Source organism: Phascolarctos cinereus, unplaced genomic scaffold, assembly GCF_003287225.1.
Source record: "Phascolarctos cinereus isolate Bilbo 61053 unplaced genomic scaffold, phaCin_HiC Scaffold_5;HRSCAF=322, whole genome shotgun sequence".
NCBI lineage: Eukaryota > Metazoa > Chordata > Mammalia > Diprotodontia > Phascolarctidae > Phascolarctos > Phascolarctos cinereus.
In genome coordinates this window covers 41,045,786-41,064,221 of record NW_027555958.1, presented here as the reverse complement: position 1 = coordinate 41,064,221, position 18,436 = coordinate 41,045,786, and the positions used below count along the sequence as shown (strand labels likewise).

General features: G+C 48.8%; 1 protein-coding gene across 4 annotated transcripts; it reads right to left on the bottom strand.

The window, feature by feature from the left end:
• Positions 1–1,469: 1,469 nt before the first annotated feature.
• Positions 1,470–14,702, bottom strand: RASL10B (RAS like family 10 member B). 4 transcript variants are annotated; one of them, XR_002328104.2, is made up of 5 exons: positions 13,456–13,826; positions 11,157–11,519; positions 5,088–5,212; positions 3,059–4,304; positions 1,470–1,821 (listed from the first exon to the last, which is right to left on the bottom strand). XR_002328104.2 is itself a non-coding variant. In XM_021005949.1 (4 exons), the coding sequence occupies exons 2-4, from the start codon at positions 11,370–11,372 to the stop codon at positions 4,034–4,036; spliced, it is 612 nt and encodes a 203-aa protein (XP_020861608.1). In that variant the 5' UTR covers positions 11,373–11,519; positions 14,625–14,702; the 3' UTR covers positions 1,470–4,033. The 4 variants fall into 4 exon arrangements, 2 of the variants coding, with proteins under 2 accessions (XP_020861608.1, XP_020861599.1); XR_013486839.1 differs by having other exon boundaries at positions 1,470–3,139; positions 3,514–4,304; XM_021005949.1 differs by lacking the exon at positions 13,456–13,826 and adding an exon at positions 14,625–14,702 and having other exon boundaries at positions 1,470–4,304.
• Between the last annotated feature and the right edge of the window lie 3,734 nt (positions 14,703–18,436).

The following is an 18,436-nucleotide window of genomic DNA, read 5'->3' as shown; positions in this document are numbered from 1 at the left end:
GCAGGCTAATTCATGTGTCCTTCTCTCTCTTGAGTTTTGGGCGGATAACCAAGTATAGAGCCACAGCCAACAGGAGGCAAACTCCCAGCTTTGTCCCAGGACACTGACATGGAGAGTCATGTTTACTTCCTTACTTCTTGGTCTTCTGGAGACAGAGGGTGTAACCACCTCCAGTCACCATCTTAGGGTATGGCACTGTTGAGGGCCTGCCTCCCCCTTCAACCTTTGAAGAGGACAAGGACAGAGACTCATTTCTATTGTACTTGAAATTTGCCAAAGACTTTTCTGGATTACAACCTTTGTAAAATAAGTATCACACAGATGAGCAAATTGAGGTTCACAAGAGTGAACTAGCTTGTCTATGGTCACATAGTTAGTGTTGGAGCCAGGATTGGTACCCAAGTCTCCTAACTCAAAATTGGGTGCTGTTTGGAGTGTCCCACACTGCAGGAGGGGGGCTCAGGGACCTCACGCAGGAAGTGGTTGGACACATCACAACCTTGGGAGGAGAAGAAGGTTACAATAAATGGGTAGGGGAATTTTTCTGTTTACAAAGAACTGAACATCCTCACAGCAGTTTAAGATCTGAATATTTAGACTCATAAAATCGCTCAGCTTATAAAAGAGGCTATGGGCTGGTCTTATAGGTGGGTCTAGGGAGTGGGACAAAGAATCACAAGGAAAGTGCTTGACATAAACAGTATGAATTCAGGTTATACATCAGATTCTCACAGGATTTAGACCTCAATGAGACTATAAAGATAATCAAATCCAACTTGAGGAAACCCAAGGCCCAGAGAGGTTAAGTGATTTGCCTGAGGTCACACAGCTAGCAAGAAGCTGAGTTGGGATTTAAATCCAGGTCCTCTGGTTCTAAACCTGGTGTTCTTTCCTCTACATAGTATTGTTTTATAATAAGTTCCCCAAAGGAAGAGTAAAATGGAAAGGGGCAGACTGGTTTCGAAAACTAGGAGACAAGACATCCTTCTGGATGCCTTGAATGAAGTACATGAGTAGGGGATGTAGTTCAGATAAACTTCCATCCTATGAATTTCCTTCTCTGAATTTTTTTTTTTTGGTGAGGCAACCAGGGTTAAGTAACTTGCCTAAGGTCACATAGCTAGTAAGTGTCAAGTGTCTGAGGTCACACTTGAACTCAGATCCTCCTGATTCCAAGGCCAGAGCTTTACCCACTTCGCCACCTAGCTGCCTCCCTCTGAAATTCTTACTAGTTGTTCTGTACGCCCCTCTTTAAATACACTATCCTTGAATTTCTGTCCGTTGCTTGAGCCCAGTGGGTTGGCACTGGTAGCCAGGTGGTCGCCTGTTCCTTGCAAAGGGTCTGGGCTCTGCCTCTTCACTCCCCCTGGAAACCTTAGGACTCCAGGAATGAGCCTCTTCCCACCCCCCCACCCTCACCTGTCCAAGAATCATCCTCCTACCAAAGACAGATCCAACTGACTCCAAAGTACAGAAACAAGGGAAAATGCTCCCTGATTTTTTTTAATCTGACTTCCCATAACAGCGCAACAAGCTTTACAGACACTTCCAGACCCTATGGCCGGAAACCCTGGAGAGGAGGAACAGAGACTGAGGAGAGGGGGAGGGGAATCCAAAAATCCAAAGAAGCAAAAGAAGGTGTGGGAGAATCAGTCAGGTGATACATTCGGATAGCTTCCACCGTGGGGGGGGGGAACCAAAGGCCTTGGTCCCCCTGCCCACCTTTTCAGAGGACACACACCCATCCAGGGAAGACACATTGGAGATAGAATGTGACAGGGGCAGCCAAGATATCACTCTTCCTTCCCATCTCTGGTCCCCCTGAATGAGGGGCAGTGATAATAAGGAAAGAAGGAGGTGAGGCACTCTCATTTACCCTCCCAGCCACCTGAAGGGGTGGGGAAGGGGAGCCATCTCCTCTGTTTCAGAGGGAGGCTCAGAAAGGGAGAGCGACTTGTCTAAGATCACACAGCATGTCAAGGACCAGAATCCAGGAGTCCTGGATTGCCCAGGGTTGGGGCTATTACAAGTCTGTGTTAACTCTCTAGGGGAGACTGGGGGACCAGCTGGGGAAACAGAATACCACAGGCCCCTCCCAACACCCTAGATCATAATGATAAACTCACCCACATCCCCAGGGCCCTTCCCAATCTCAACCCCACTTGCAAACCTCGCCTTGGACCCAATCTATCTTGTCCTGCAAGCTGAATTCTCAGGCAGAGTCGACTTAGACATCCCTGGAGAAATGCCATCCCACTGTTTTACCACTAAATACAGATTTGTGGGATTTAGCTTATTACATGGTCTACCCTTTGGTAGGTGAGACAGCATATATGTGGGGACACAGGATGACTTCTCTCTCCCTCTCTGGCTCTGAGAGCCAGCATCCTAGCCCTTACATTATTATTAGCGTCATTTTCATCGTTATTATTGTTATTTCTAAAAAACTGACAGTGATGAGCTCCGGTGACAAGAGGTAGAAATCCGGCCAGGGAGCCGGCAAAAATGGGGAGAGGGCTGAGGCCGAAGTGGGGAAAGAGGGCCAGCCAGAGGGAGGAGGGGAGCTCCCAAACAGACCTCCATCCCAAGGGGAGGTTGGGGACAAATCTAGGGAGGGAGGGAGGGATCCCCATGCTTATCTCAATTCCTAGTTTTGCTTGTCTGGGATTGGTAGGAGGAGCTAAGTAATCAGGGAGGCAAAGACAGCAAGGAGGAGCTGGGCAAATTGAGCCTGTGCCCAGGTGTCTGAGGGAGGCCTGCCCAGTTTGCCCTTTCCGTGTTGGGGAGGAGAGGAGGACACATTCTACCCCATGATTTGGCCTCCTGGGGGTGAGCCCAGCCACTCTGGGGAGGTTGGCCCATCCATCATCCATGCCCTGCAGGGGACGCAGATGTCCCAATTCTAGAAGGGCAAAAGGATGAAGAAATTGATGCATGGGAAACCTGATCTTGTTTTTGCCTTTTTTTTTTTGGTTCCAAACTGTATTAATTAAAAGTAAAATATTCAAACCAAAGGTTGATCTGGCTCTGGGGGTTGGAGGGTCAGGGAAGGGAGTACCTGAAGGTACCAGGCCATCAAGTTAAGGCTGGAAGGTAGGTGAGTTGTGTCTCTGGAGGCTGCTGGGTGGGAAAAGTCTACCTGGAGAGGGAAGGGAGGGGGCAGCTTCACATTTGGAGGTTCTGCCCCCTTCCCCTCTTGCTGACCTGGGACTGCAACCCCATGACCCTAGTCCCAGTGAGGCCATCGGTGTTTCTCTGCCCTTTATCCCCTCTGGTGCTGTGCTGAACAGGCCTTTGGGATGACCACACAGACACACACAGACCTGAGGCAGGGAGATGGAAGAAGTGAGAGCCCTATGGAAAAGGAGAGTTCAGGGGATTGGGGATGGACAGAAGGTAGACATCTGCATAGAAGGAAAGAGGGACAGACAGACAGGGATGGAGTGGGAAGACTTTGGACAGGGATGGATTCTCAAGATGTGACAGCCTTAGGCCAAGGTGGCATGGACTCACCAAGAAGCAGGGGTTCTCCTCCAACCCTGAACCCCCAAACTCAGAGGGCAGCAGAATCTGGGAGGGGGAGTGTTTATAGGCTACATTGCAGAGTATGGCTGTCCTAGGAAGACAAATGTTAGGGTGGGAAGGAACTAAGGACTTGGGGATCCCATAGAGGCAGTTATGAAACACTTCCCTTACCCCCCCTGACTCACACCAGGGTAGGACAGAGTAGTTGGGGGTAGGGGGGAGTGTAAGTGTGTTTGAGTGTCAGGATGGGCATCAGGCCTGTGCTGGGCTGCGGGTTCTAATCCACTCCTCATCCCCATCAGCACCCCTTCCAGCTACCTCTGAGGACCCTCCCCCCACCCCCAACAGGGGCCCTGGCCCTCAGTCCTGCATTGGCCACTATAGCCAAATGCCCCACCTTGCTACCCTCGGCTGGCTCCGTTTCCCATCTCTGCCCCTGCCTCCCACCCCCCCAGCCAGGGGCAGCAACCTTGGCGTGGCCCCCGGCCCCGAGGGTGGGGGGGGGAGGTCACATGATGGTGCAACGGTTGCGGCGCAGGGCCCCCTGGAAGCGCAGGGCTGCGTGCACGTGTTTGCAGCGGGCGCAGCCCACACTCTTGAGCAGCTCGCTGAACAGCAGGAGGATGTGCCAATTGTACTTGGCCGAACACTCCACGTAGCCACACTTCCACGTCTTCCGGACCAGGTGCGACACGTTCCAGCGCGGGATGACTCGGCCCCGCTGCAAGTCCCGCTTGTTTCCCACGATGATGATGGGCGTCTCCGATGTGCCGATCACCCTGGGCGCCCCAGCGCGGGGTGGGAGACAAGTAGGGTAGGAAGGAAGGGGCAGAGCCCATGGCAGAGGGGAGGGGGAGCAGAGGTATAGTCGGGAAGGGAAGGGCAGGCAAAACCGACTTGGCCTAATCTTCTTCACCCAGGTGCCCCCCACCCACTCCTCCTCTAAGGAGTCCCAACCACAATCTGGGACATCCCTCCCCTTAAAAATAAAATAAAGCAGCCAGGAGGGTATGGGGATTAGGAAAGGGACTTCATGTGTAACCCCAGTGCCTTCTCCTCTTCCTGTGCAATTCGGAGAGGCTCAGGGGCACCACCAGTCACCCATGGAAGCCTAGTCTTTTTTGTGTTGTTCCCAAACTGTCTAGAAATTTAAAAAGAAGAAAAGAAAAAACCAGGGCTGGTTGGGCTTGGAGATGAGGAGTGGGGAAAGGGATGACTGTCAAGGACTAATTCACCAAGTTAGGACTGAAAGGTTAGGTTAGTTGGTCCTAGGAAGCCAGTGGCTGGGAGAAATACCCTCAACCTCATATGCCCTACCAAGAACCTTGATACTGCCTACCATCTTCCCTTGTACTCCGGAGAGTGTATGGCACTGCTAGAAGAAGTCCTACTAGAGGGTCCTGCACTTTACACCTACAGTTGGGGGGAAGAGAAGGCTCTGGCTTTACCCTTCAGGGGAATACATTAAAGTGCTAAAGTCACCCCAGGGAATTGTTGAACCTGGGATGGAAGGGTTCAGTGTGTGTGTGTGTGTGTGTGTGTGGAGGGAATGTGTCTCTCACCTCGTCTCCAGGATCTGCTGGCGGATGGTCTTTACGTATTCAAAACTGTCAAAGCAGCAGATGTCGTAGACCAAGATGTAGGCATGGACACTCCGGAGCCCCCTGCAGCAGACATCTGCCCACTCCTGTAACAGCCCCACAACCCCAGGACCATCGTGAGAGTAGACAGTGAATCTCTTCACTCTCCATCCCCTATGTTCCCTTTATTTATTGATGAGGATACCTGCCCCTGAGCCAAGCAGGATGGCCCATCCCCAAGCTATGAGCTTAGGCTGCTGCTGCTCCACCCAATCTCCCCTAGAAAAGGAAGGCTCCATCCCCAAAGACACTGTCTTTAGGGAGAGCCTAGACCTGGTCACCAATGAAGCTGAGACTTGGCAAGGACAGCAGTGTAAGTCCAGTGGAAGAACCTCTAACACCTCTTCCTCCCAGTTCTATATTGGTGAGTTTATGGACCCCAAATCAGGAGTCAGGAGATTTGGATTCACAGAATCACAGGATTTCAAGCTGGAAGAAATGTTAGAGATCATCTAGGCCCACTTTCTCATTTCACTTAATAATGTTGTTGTTCAGTCATGTTCAACTCTCTGTGACCTCATTTGGGGTTTTCCTGGCAAAGATACTGGAGTGGTTTGCCATTTCCTTCTCCAGCTCATTTGACAGATGAGGAAACTGAGGCAGACAGGATGAAGTGACTTGCCCAGGGTCACACAGCTAATAAGTGTCTGAGGCTGGATTTGAACTTAGGTCTTTCTGACTCCAGGCTCAGCACTTTATCCACCATGCCACATAGATGTTCAAATACAAAATATTCAAATACTAGATCATCTATTTTTATCCCCTAGCCCTTTAACAATGCAGATGAAATCCATCAATACCTGCCTATACTATGGGACTTTATGTCCATCCTTCAACAAAAAGGATGACTCAAAGTGCTGGAGTCCTTCCTCTATTTCTCTGGAAGTTACCAATGGAGCACTGTATATATCCATCTTTTGTCTCTTTCCCTCAACATTTGACCTCTTTCTAACCTACAATTGCTTAATGACTTTTATTCTTGTTCATATTTGAAGTTCCAAAGTGTATATGTATTGCAGATATATATATCTCCCCCACCATCCTTCATTTTACCAGTAAGAAAGTTTGAAGGTCCAGAGAAAGTAAATGATTTGCTCATTGTCATATGACTAGTACATGGAAAGGTAGAGATAGGACAGATCTGAATCCAAGTCTATTGCTTTTTCCCACTACAAACCCTCTCATTTTCTTATCCAGTTCTGCTGCTGTGTGAGCTTGGGCAAATCACTTTCCTCTCTAGCCTCAGTTTCCTCCTCTGTAAAATTAGGAGGTTGGAGTGGATGAGCCATAACTTCAATTCCAGTCTTTATGTATTAATATAAATCACTTTCCAGCAAATTTCCCTGGCATCCCAACCTAAAAACACAGTGAGAGACACTTGCTGTCCATGGTCCTGAAATCAAGTTTTCCAAGTACCCAAGATCACGAATCTCACTTTTTCATCCCTTGCTGCATCCCTAATATTGGCCCTGGTGCTCCAGATTTCAACCTGATGGCCCTGGGATGTTAAGAGGGATGATAGATATATTGTTATTCCTGGAGGTGGTGGCAAAGCAGCAGAGAGGGATGGTAAAGCTGGAAGAATTCTAGAATGATGCAGAGGGCTAAAGTAGGTAGGTGTAAGGAAGACCCTGGGATAACCCCTGGGGATAAAGCTTAAGGAGCATTACCTAGAGGAAAGATTAATGGGTGAATACATTAGGATGAATGGATCCCTGTAAAAGGTTGATTGGATTGAATAGCAAATCCGTTAATAGATTAATTAACTAATTACTCGGCAAAGACAGATGGATTTGCTGGTGTAGTTTGGTGGATAGAGCCTTGGGAAGGGGATGAGTTCACTGCAGAAGGTCTTAAAAGGTGGAGTTATGAAGCAAAAAGCAGGTCTGTAGGCTTCTTAAAGGGATCATCAATACCACAGGCTATTGCGTGTAGGAGGAAGTGGGGACACCTCTCTTGGTCACTTTTTGTGAAATTAGCCGGAGATTGGTCTGAGAAAGGTAGAGAAGACAAAGGACTACCTTGAAGTTTGCTCTTCATGTCAGTTAAGGAAAGGACAAAGGTTTACTTTGCATTGGTTGTGGTGGGGAGGGGGGGTTTTCAGAAAAATACGCCCAACTTGAAATCAGGGGGAGATGTGAAGTACTTATTTCAAGCCACATTGAAACCTTTAGGCAGCTGTTCACTCTTCTTAGGCTGGATTAAGTTTCAGTGACCCAGAAGATTTTCAGGGATGGAGGAGGGTGGTGAAATGAAATGTATGTAATGACCTCAATGAAGTTCAGCCTGGGGAGCCAGTCATCCTTTTATGTGAGTTTATCCCCATCCCAACCCTGCAGATGCAAAAGAATCCTGGGGGTAGACCAAGACCCCCATTTGCTATAAATATAATCAGAGATTTCAGGCTGGAAGGGACATTGGGTTCCATGTAGTTCCATCTCTGAAGGTCACAGAGGGGGTCCAGACCCGGTTCTCTGATTCCAAATCCAATAGTCTTTCCATTGCTCCTTGATAGCTCTCCCACCCTCTTTGCTCTCGCTCCCTGGGAGAGGAAGCATCTGCCTGCCTTCCAGGATGACAGTTCCACTTCTCCCTTGACTCTAGCTGCCTCCCTTGTGGGGGCCTTCCAGGCTTATTCCCACCCACATCTCCCCAGAGGCGCCTCAGGGGATAAGAGGAAGAGAAAAACTTCTGTAGCCTCTTGATTAGCCAGGCTCTCCCCTCACACCTCCCCCTTCCAGGACAAACTAAAATGGGGGGCATAGAAGAGGAGATGGAAATCCCCAAGGAAGTTGATTTTCTTCAAACCAGATCCCTGTAGATGCTTCAGGTATTTATTTAGAGATTGCTCTGGGGTTGTGTTAGTATAGAAATAATGCTATGAGAGTGGGAGGCAAATAGACAACCCAAGCTGGGCTTTGGGACCACTTACAGATCTGCAAGGGAGACATGCTGGATTTCCCTGTCTTTGTCATTGATTCCATTAGTTCACTAGGACTGTCTCTAAGTTGCCTAACCTCCCTGGCTTCCCTGCCTGTGGGAGGGAAGCAATTGGAAGAGGACTAAGTGAGGCCCCATCTTAGGAAATTCAGATAGAGACAGATGTAGAAGGTAACTCAGACATTAGTCCAACCACATTTTACAGATGAAACTAAGGCCCAGGAAGTTTAAATGGCTTGTCCAATGTTCACAGGTACTGTCAATGGTGAGATTTGAACCCAGGTGCTTAACTAACCTCTAAGGCCACTTTCCACTATCATGCTGCCTTTGAAAACAAATGTTTTTATCATTGGCTTGGACCTTCCTTGGCAGGGCTACTCTGATGGAGGAAGAAGCAGGTTTTAAATAGGGGGAGAGAGAGAGAGAGAGAGAGAGAGAGAGAGAGAGAGAGAGAGAGAGAGAGAGAGAGAGAGAGAGAGAGAGAGAGAGAGAGAGAGAGATTGAATTGGGAAACCAGAACTGTAGAATTTTATTTTGACTATGGAACTTTGACAGTGCATCTATGCCTCAGTTTCTTCTTAAAGGTTAATTCTCAAAACAGCCTTTAACCCTCTCCTGTTTTTGAAGAGAGGTAGCAAAGGATGTCTCCTCAAAGTCCAAAAATGAGGAAAGCCTCATTTTCCCACTTGAGTAGCAAGACAGTAAGAGGGATCAAGAGCCTCAGAGTTAAGAGCAAGCCAGCCACTCTGACTATAGATAATAGCCTTCTTCAACCTCAAGAGGTGGACTAAAAGGTTTTGTTTATACACTCCTTATTTCAGGAGCTGAGCACCACCATTCTTCAGGCATGGCTCTGGTTGAAGCTCTTTATCTACTCTGTCTTGTGTCCTTGACACTGGCATCCCGGCTGATGGAAATGCAGAGATCATGGTGGTTATGAGGCCAGCATGGCTGCCATAAGCCCTGGTTACCAACTTGGGTGGATGGAATGTGTTCTGGGTCTCTATCTCTCTGTTTCCCCATCCTAACCTCTGCAGTTTTAGTCAGAGAGGTTGCTACTATAAGCTAGTCCTTCAGTCCTTTGCATGCCAGGTGACCCCACTGTGTCCTCATATTTTTCTCCAATCACCTCTAGCAACTGTCTGCAGAGCTGTAAGACTTCTCTAATGAACAAGCCTGCCCCATAGCTCTGTCCCAATACTAATAATAGCTTACATATTATATAAAGGTCTACTTTCACATTCATTATCTCCCTTCCTGTGGGAGTTTGGTTGGGACAGGTATAACTATCCCAGGAGGGGTAGGAGAAGTAGCAGAAAATGAGAGACTTGGGGAGAAATCTGGACTCAAAACCCTGGAGGATGTTGTCACCAGAAGCCAGGGCTATGAAGTGAGGATTCCCTAACATCATTCACAGTGGAGTTCAGGAGAGTGGGAAAGTGTCTGGGTTGGGATAAAAAGAAAAAGGTCCAGGAAAGCAGTGTATCAGGGTGGAGAGAGCACTGGATTTGAAATTAAATGACCCGGGTTTGAATCCAGGCTCCTTTACTGCTAACCATGGCCAGCTTGCTCTTACTCTGGGGCTCTTGACCCCTCTTACTGTCTTGCTGCTCAAGTGGGAGAATGAGGCTGTAAGCCTTTTCCCATTTTTTCAGCTTTGAAGAAATGTCCATTGCTACCTCTCTTCAAAAACAGGAGAGGATTAGAAGCTGGTCAGGATTTAGCCTTTAAGAAGAAACTGATGGGGGCAGCTAGGTGGCGCAGTGGAGAGAGCACTGGCCCTGGATTCAGGAGGACCTGAGTTCAAATTCGGCCTCAGACACCACATTTACTAGCTGTGTGACCCTGGGCAAGTCACTGAACCCCATTGCCTAACCAAGAAGAAGAAGAAGAAGAAGAAGAAGAAGAAGAAGAAGAAGAAGAAGAAGAAGAAGAAGAAGAAGAAGAAGAAGAAGAAGAAGAAGAAACTGAGGCACCATCAAAGTTCCATAGCCAAAATAAAATTCTAGAGTTCTGGTTTCCAAGGCTCAACTATTATTAACCTTCACCTATTACCATCAAATGAGGTAATAGGCAAATATGCAAATATGTAAAATACATATGTGCAAATATGTATTTCTCCATATGTGTACATATACAAGTAACTATAAATAAGTGTAAATTGCTTTGCAAGCCTTAAGTCACTATAGAAATGATATTATTACAGAGGCAAGTCCCAGCTCAAATCTCACCTTCTAAAGAAAGCTTTTCCTGATCCCTCTTAATTCTAATACCTTTCCTCTGTTGATTATTTCCCATTTGTCCTGTACATAGCTTGTTTGTAAATAGCTGTGTGCATGTTTCTTTCCCATTAGACTGTGAGCTTTTTGAGAGCAGAAACTGTCTTTGCATCCCCAGCATTCAGCAGCATGCCTGGTGCATAGTATGCACTCAATAAATGTAGATTGACCGACTGATTACTTGGGTTCAAGTCTCACTACCGACTTTTCAATCTTGGGTAAGTCACAACCTCTAAGTGTTCCAGGCAGCTCTGAAGACATAAGCTGCAGAGGTGAGGACCAGCATTGGGAGAGGGAGTTAGTTCCCTAGGTCAGTGAAATTACAGGTCCAGTTCCTATCCCTGTTACTATTAGCTTAACTTGGTCAACTAACTCTAGGTTTCACTTTCCTCTCCTGTAAAATAAGAAGGTTGGACAAGGAAAGGCAATGTGGTGTAGTGATGAAAAACGCTAGTATTGGATGGAGTCTGAGGCCTGAGTTCAAATCCTGTTCCATTTACTACTTGTGAAATTTGGGGTAAGTCATTAATAATAATTGCCCTTTACAGATCTTATTCATTGCACACAACAGCCCTCTATCTTTAAAAGGGGATTTAGACCAGACAAAAGTGGATTTGCCCAGCTCCTAACTGGAGCTGGACTGGAACCCCAATTTTGGTGGACTCTAATGAAAGCAGTCTGTGAAGATAGGGTAGCAGTCAAACACAATGGAATGCCGAGTCTACCTATCGCTCGCCCTCCCATAGACAAACTAGCCACTCTCACTCCCTACCTGCAGCGTGTTGACAGGGAAGGCGCTGATGGGCGGGAAGTCTAGGATCTGGAGGTCGTGCACGTGACCGTTCATGACGACGGCGGGCAGGTAGAGGCGGCGGGCGGTGGTGGGCACGCAGACCTCGCTGAATTCGTTGTAAAGGAATTGGCGTACTATGGCGCTTTTGCCCACGCCTCGCGCCCCCAGCACGGCCACCCGATAGGTGGAGACCATGCCTTCGGCCCCGCTCCGCCTCCGCGTCCTCGCCGCTGCCTCCGGAGGACCCCCCGGGCTGCATATTCCAGGGGCTGGGGGCTCAGCCACCGTCAGCACCGACCATTGCTGTCCCTGCCGGCCTCTGCTCCACGGCTTCCGGCAGGCCTGCAGGGGAAAGATACCTGGCTCAAATGCGTCCTGGTTGTTATTCAGTCGTGTCTGACTCTTCGTGACTCCATTAGGGGTTTTCTTGGCAAAAATGCAGGCGTGGTTTGCCATTTCCGTCTCTAGCTTTTTTATAGATGAGGAAACTGAGTGAAGTGACTTGTCCAGGATCACACAGCTATTAAGTGTCTGAGGCTGGATTTGAACTCAGTGCTTCCTGACTCCAGGCCCTGGGCTGTGTCCACTGTGCCACCTAACTGCCCCTATGCCCTGGTAGAATCCCCATCTTAGCCATTCTGGGTGGTTTAAATAAAGCTCCCATTCCTTTCCTCTTCCTGCTCTAGGCTTTACACAAGGTAAACAGGGAGAGAACCTCAGATGAACTCCATCTAGGTCCTCCACATGTATTTTGCAGAACTACATCTGTTTCTATGCTTGGTGGTCCCTGGTTAGTGAAAGCACAGCAGTTCTTACGGATCCATACTGGATGTCCCCTACAAGGATCCCCGAGAGTCAGTGCAAGCCTGCAGGGTATCCTGATTACTATGTGTGTTCTCAGTGGGTGCCTATTCTCTCCCCATACACGAGTGCTTCAGACCTCATCCCACTCAAGTTGGAGGGGCCAACCAGCTGTTAAAACCTGCCCACATCATTCTCATCCTCCAGAACAATTCCACATGTTTCCTGCAGACCCAGACACTCAAGGGCACTACAGCTTGGGCAGTGAGCAGCTTCTGTTAGGTTAATTACATAACAAGCCATCCCTAGGACTGAAGGCAATCCTGTGAAAGGAGTGAATAGCTGTGGCTGCAGAGGAGGCACGAAGGGCCCTGGCTGCTAGTTTTGCCACTAGCTGCAGCACACAGCACAGGACCTGAAGCTAGAGGGGAGACACTCAGGCTGTCCCAGGACTGGCTATTCCTGGTTCGAGATAGGCCCTGCCTGCCTTTGTGCCTTGATTACTATGTCCCCAATCCACACTGTCAGATCAGAAATGCAGGCATTCTCTTGGGGGCAGGGAAGGAAAGAGCCACTACAGCAGGGCAGAACTATGGGGCTGGGGGGAAGAGGGGGAGTGAAGAAGTACCTAAGCCTTCTCCCAGGAAGCTCAGGTCTGATCTAGCCACAATGCCTTGCCTCTCACTGCCAGCACTATGCTGGACCCTGCTGCAGAGTGGGGAAAGCTGTGGAGCAATCCCACCGTCCTGAAATGCCATGCCTTTCTACCCTCAAATAGTTCAATCCCAGCCCCCAGAAAGAGGAATGGGGGAGAGGACTGCAGTCAGAGAAAACAGGACTGAGACCTCTGCAAGCTCTCCCAAGGCCTGTGAGCTGCAATCAGCCCTGGGAGAAAGAAAGGAATTGACCGAGTGGCTAGGATCTCTTTCCCTGAAGACCCATAGCCTGGGCACCTAAGGAAGGTGAGGGCTAGACAGGGTGTGCCCCTAGCCCGGCTATGCACGTTTGGGTGTAGGTGAACCTTGGCAGAGGCATTCACGTGCCCTGGTCCTGGCCTCAAGACTAGGGGCCCAGGCATGAGGGAGCCAGGTTCAATTTCATATAGGCGGTAGCTCAGGCGATGGAGAAGTCCCTAGTTGCATCCCCTACCTCTACCTCCCTATAGCGACATTCCCCATCACCTTTCCCAGGGCGATCAGCTTCCTCAATTCTGCTCTACATCCCACAGACTCTCACCCCCCCACCCCGTCTCTCTTCCCCTCCACCCCAAACAGCAACCCACTCACGTGGCCCCAGCGCACAGTTTCCCCAGCTCATCGCCCCCCCCACCCGCCCCAGGGTCCTTGGCCTTCTCCACCCCCTATGCCGACCCCCATCCCACCCCACAACTGCTGGCTCACACCTGGTGCGCCCCCACCCACAGCGGCATCCTCCCCCCCGCCCTCACCCCCACCCCCTGGCCAACTCGGCCGCTTACCCGGGGCCGTCTTAGATGCCCCCAGCCCCGTTGGGCCCGGGGCCGGGGTTCCCCCTGTATCCGGCGCTGTCCCCTCCCCGGCTCCCCCGCCTGGGGGGCAGGGGGGGGTGGGACGCCCCCTCCCTGCTGAAATAGGGCGGGGGAAAGGGTGGGGGAAAAGAGATGAGGAGGAAGGTTTTGAGATTGGAGGGGCTGTTTTCGGGGTTTTTTTGGGTTTTTTTGGGTTTTTTTTCTGGTTTGTTTTTTTAAATCTCCTGCCCCTTCTCTCCCTCCGGAGCCCGCGTTGCTCGCAGTGGAGGGAGGGAGGAGAGCGGGGGCCCGGCAGGAAGGTTGGGGGGGGACCCTGATCTGGGATTCCGCTGGGTCCCTGAGCCTGACATATTCACTCATTCAACCTTTTTTTTTTTTCTTGGTCCTTTCTTTAAAAAAAAAAATTCTCTTTCCCAAGGCCCCCTCCCCATTCCTCCCCATTCCCTCCTTCCGGTGGGTATTTTTAAGTATAACCGTAGGACCCCCCCCCTCCTCCACACACGGACTTGTAAGGACGGGGGCGGGGGGAGGGGGGGAAACAGTTCCAATAGGTTCTGGGATCAGGTCAGCCCAAGTCTGGGGGAGGTATAGGAGAGGGCAAGGGAGGAGAGTGGCACTAAGGATGAGTCGGCTATTTCTAAGTCTTTCTTTTGGCTTTCCTCTGTCCAAGCGGTCAGCCAGTATCGATCGACTGTACTCGACTGTCCTGGCCCCCGGTATTAGTTTGGTACCATCGTCAGCACCCCGCTAGAGTATTGGGGTGAGGCAAGGTAACTTTGCTACATTTCTGATGAAGGGGAGACTAAGGAGGGAGACCCGCCTTCGAACAGCTGTGAGCGGATTTCTCCACGGTCGTGCCTCTCATCTTCCCCCCCTCCCCCCCGCCCAGTCTACAGTTCTACCTCCTTTAATAAGCCTGAGTGTGTCAGGCACTGGCTAAATTTGGGGACTCGAGAAAGCAAAGCACCCGGTCCATCACACTGACCTGCCCCGCCTTTCTCCGTTTTTACTCATTTTCTGAAAAAGGATAGAGGAAGGAGAGGGAAACCAGGAGGCCAAAAGTCCATTTCTACATTTTTCTTTTTGGCTCTGAGTCCTAATTAGAGAAGCTCAGGTTCTCGGGGGGTTCACGTTCATACCTTTCCAGGGAAAACCAAGCTTTGCTCTCTTCCTTCCTCCCACCTTAGAAATGTGCAATATTCAGAACAGAACGTCTTCCTCTTTCCTCCGGCTGGGCTCTTTTTGGCAACAAACCCAACCCAGAGAGAAAGGAGAGGAAGGCCGGGTGGCAGCCAGGGGCAAGGTACAGAGCTGAGATAGCGTGCATGGTTCAATTGCTAGGCTAGGTTGGGGATAAGTGGACTCACGTTATAATATGTACTGGGAAAACTTTGGATTGGACTGAACAAAGCCCTGCCTATAGCATCCTCCAGGGCCTTGACCTGTCTCCAATTCCACTCTGCCAAGCCTATTCCCCATTGCTACAGCCCCTATTTCAGCCTGAAGAGAGGTTGGCTGAAAATAAGAAAGTCACTTCTTTTAATGCACACAAACTTGCACCTGGGTCTGCCAATATGCCTTAGGCTGGGTTGGTGAGGACTATAAATGCCTGCTGCAGATGGCCTGGAAAGGCACAGAACCTGTGAACCCATCTGCATTGTTAATAGCCCAGCTTTTTCCAGTGGGAGATAAAAGAAAAATGGTCTGGAAAGACGAGGGCCAAAGTCCTTGGCTCCTGCCCGTTTCTTAATCAATATTAAAACATCCTGGATCCACATTTAGATGTGGAGGCTGCTTGATCAGTTACCTCAGGAAGGAAGAGGAAGAGTCAGAGATATCTGAACTCAGGGGTATAGGAGTTTCCAGAGTCAAACTCTTCTCAGCCCACCCAGACGCATCTGGGTGGCACAGTGGTTAGAGCTGTGGCTTTAGGATCAGGAAGACCTGAGTTCAAATTTGGAACTGATACTTATTAGCTGTGTCACCCTGGGCAAGTCATTGAGTTTGTTTGCCTCTGTTTCCTCAACTGCAAAATAGGGATAATAGTAGCACCTACCTCCTAGGGTTATTGTGAGGATCAAATATTTGTTTAAAAAAAAGTGCTTAGTGAGCACTGTGCCTGGCACATAGTAGGTGCTACATAAATGCTTATTCCCTTCCCTTTCTCACCCAACTCAAGATGAAAAGTCTCAGACAGCACTATGGCCTTGAAAAGTTGCCCTAGACTAAGGATTCTTAGGCATCTTTTGTCATGATCCCTTTTATTAATTTGGTAAAACCTACGGCCCCTTTCTCAGAATATGCTTTTTAAAAATTCCAAATTGAAAGAAATGTTTAAAAAAAAGTTTAGTGATTGGCTGGTGAAAATAAAGATGTATTTTTTTTTCCCATTCAAATTCTATTCTAATGTCTAGAAGGTTCCTAGGATTTAGACTTGAAAGCACTCTTGGAGATCATGCAGTACATTTTTACCCCCCATTTTATAGAAACAGAATCAAGGAAAGAAGTAAAGAGATTTTCTTAAGGTCATCCAGATAGTCAGTAGCAGAGCCAAAATGTGAATCTCTGCCTTCTGACTTCAACATTCTTTCACTACACCATTGTTCCTTGTTAATAAAACCCCTGGAACCCCTACTTCCAGCCTAGAATCTCTTCCCTTGGCAGCTTTATGGATGGCAGGTCGTAAGCTAAATGAGAAAATGAGATGAAGAGTTTGAAGCCAACTCGGAAACTTTTCAAGAAACATCCTTGTAGCTAATATTACTGTCTGGGGGTTGGTTGGGATTCTAGGATTAGCGTTCAGGAGCTAGAAATGGGTAACAACGGGGGAGGTGTTATCTCTTCTGAGTACCACACCAGGTATTAAAATAAACAGGCTCTTGCCTGCTGGAGCTGGGGGTGGTGGGGAAAAAAAATCTGGGCCCCTCAGTGAAGCTGGAAAAAGCACTCATGGATGAGCTGGGGTGGGACTCCTCAGCTGCTTTCCTGCCTGTTTTTGTTTGATCCCGGGACTTTCCCCGATTACCATTCTGGTAACAAGGGGCAAGAACAACTGCTACCTTGAATAGTGGGTAACTGCCTAGCCCCAGACGTGCTTCCTGAGACAAGCAACTATTTTCCATATATGGCCAAGGGGACTGGAGTAGACCGATTCCTGTCAGTTTTCCCATGCAGTGGAAGAGGAGAAAGTGAGCCAGCAGGTGAGAATCTTTTCCCAAATATTTCAAGAACGGATCATTTTTTAAGGATATCAGACTGATACCTTCTCCCCTGTAGTCCGAGCTAGAGGTCACATGGATGAATTCCCCAAGTTTGGCCTCATCTTTAAACCACTGGTCCAGAGAACTCTACTAAGAACCAGACAGACTTCATTCTTTTTGCCATCTCCACCAATACAACCAGGAAAACTGCAACATGTCTAGGGACCAAACTCATGGATTCTTTTCTTCCAGTGTCATCATCATCCTGCATGGTAGCCTTCATTTACATCAGGAGCTCTTCACCTTTTTTGTGTCATGAATGGGGCTAGCAGTCTGGTGAAAACCTATAGACACCTTCTCAGAATGTTTTTAAATGCATATATATAGATGATTACAAAGGAAACCAATTATATTAACTATAGTTATCAAAATAGTTTTTTTAAAAACAGACTTTAGTTCAAGAACCCCTGATTTACAGGGAGTTTGAATGGATATTTCCCCAGAGAATAGGGAATACAGACACAATGGGAACAGAGGTTAGAGTAGCTAATTCAAAGGTTACTCTCTGAAATTTTACCTCAAACCCCACAATACCATGAAGCTAATCAGATGCTAGGCTTGCAAACTAGCATTCCCATGTATTCTGAAATAAGGTAGGGGTTAAGGACTGATTTGTGAGGTGTATTAGTATGACCTACTTCAAAACCTGAGAAGTCAGTGGGATGCACAGGAAGGCAGGAAGCTGAAGCTCTGTCTCCGGGCAGAGCAACAGAAGGTCCCTCGAGTGGCAGTGGTTCCCACCCCTAAGGCTCTCCCCACCCCTCTGCTTCCCTGGCTGCCTGCCTTGGAGCAGGAAGGAAACAGCTGCCCTTGTCTGGCAGATGCCCTTGGAGCAATCTGGGTGTGTTGGGGGCTGGAGGGGGGGCAGGGTTTGAGACTGGCAAGGAATAAGGACAGAGGAAGCTGATCAGGTACTTAGGGACTTATCCCTTAATTGCTCACTGCTTTGTGAGTGTCTGCAGCTGGCCGGGGGGGGGGGGGGGGAGTGTCCCCGGGGGCCGTGGCACAAGGGCTGCCAGGAGATATTTTCACAAACCTGTGAATCCTCATCACTCCAATTTCAGATACCATGTGTGAGCAACAGCTGAAGCCCAGGGACAGGGCCTAACAGGACAGAGAATGAGTTTTAGGAAGGTGATGTCAATGACCTTTCCAGGGCTGGGCTCAGATAGTTTCTTTCTTTTTTTTTTTTTAAAGGTAATTAGGGTTAAGTGACTTGCCCAGGGTCACACAGCTAGTAAGTGTCAAGTGTTTGGTCTGAGGCCGGACTTGAACTCAGGTCTTCCTGACTTCAGGGCCAGTGCTCTATCTACTGAGCCACCTAGCTGCCCCCTAGTTTCTCTACTTAGTTGTGTTTTCTGCAAGTACTTCAGCCCAGGGAACAAAGCACATACCATACTTTTTATTTTGTGTAAATGAGTTTATTGACAAGGACATCAGGCCAAGAGCCCTCCCCCCTTCCCCCCACAGATTCCAACAGGGAATAACAGAATGACAAGCATTCACAGGGTGGTATATTCATCCCCATTCCCAACCCCCACCCTGCCTGTTTCCACAGCTTCAAATTTTACAGAACAGATACATATAAAGTCCAGGCCCAGGAGGGGAGACACTTGGAAGGAACCTCTGGACAGCAAAATTCTGGATATTTGTTTTCCTTTATCCCCCTGCATTCATGCCAGAGACAGAGA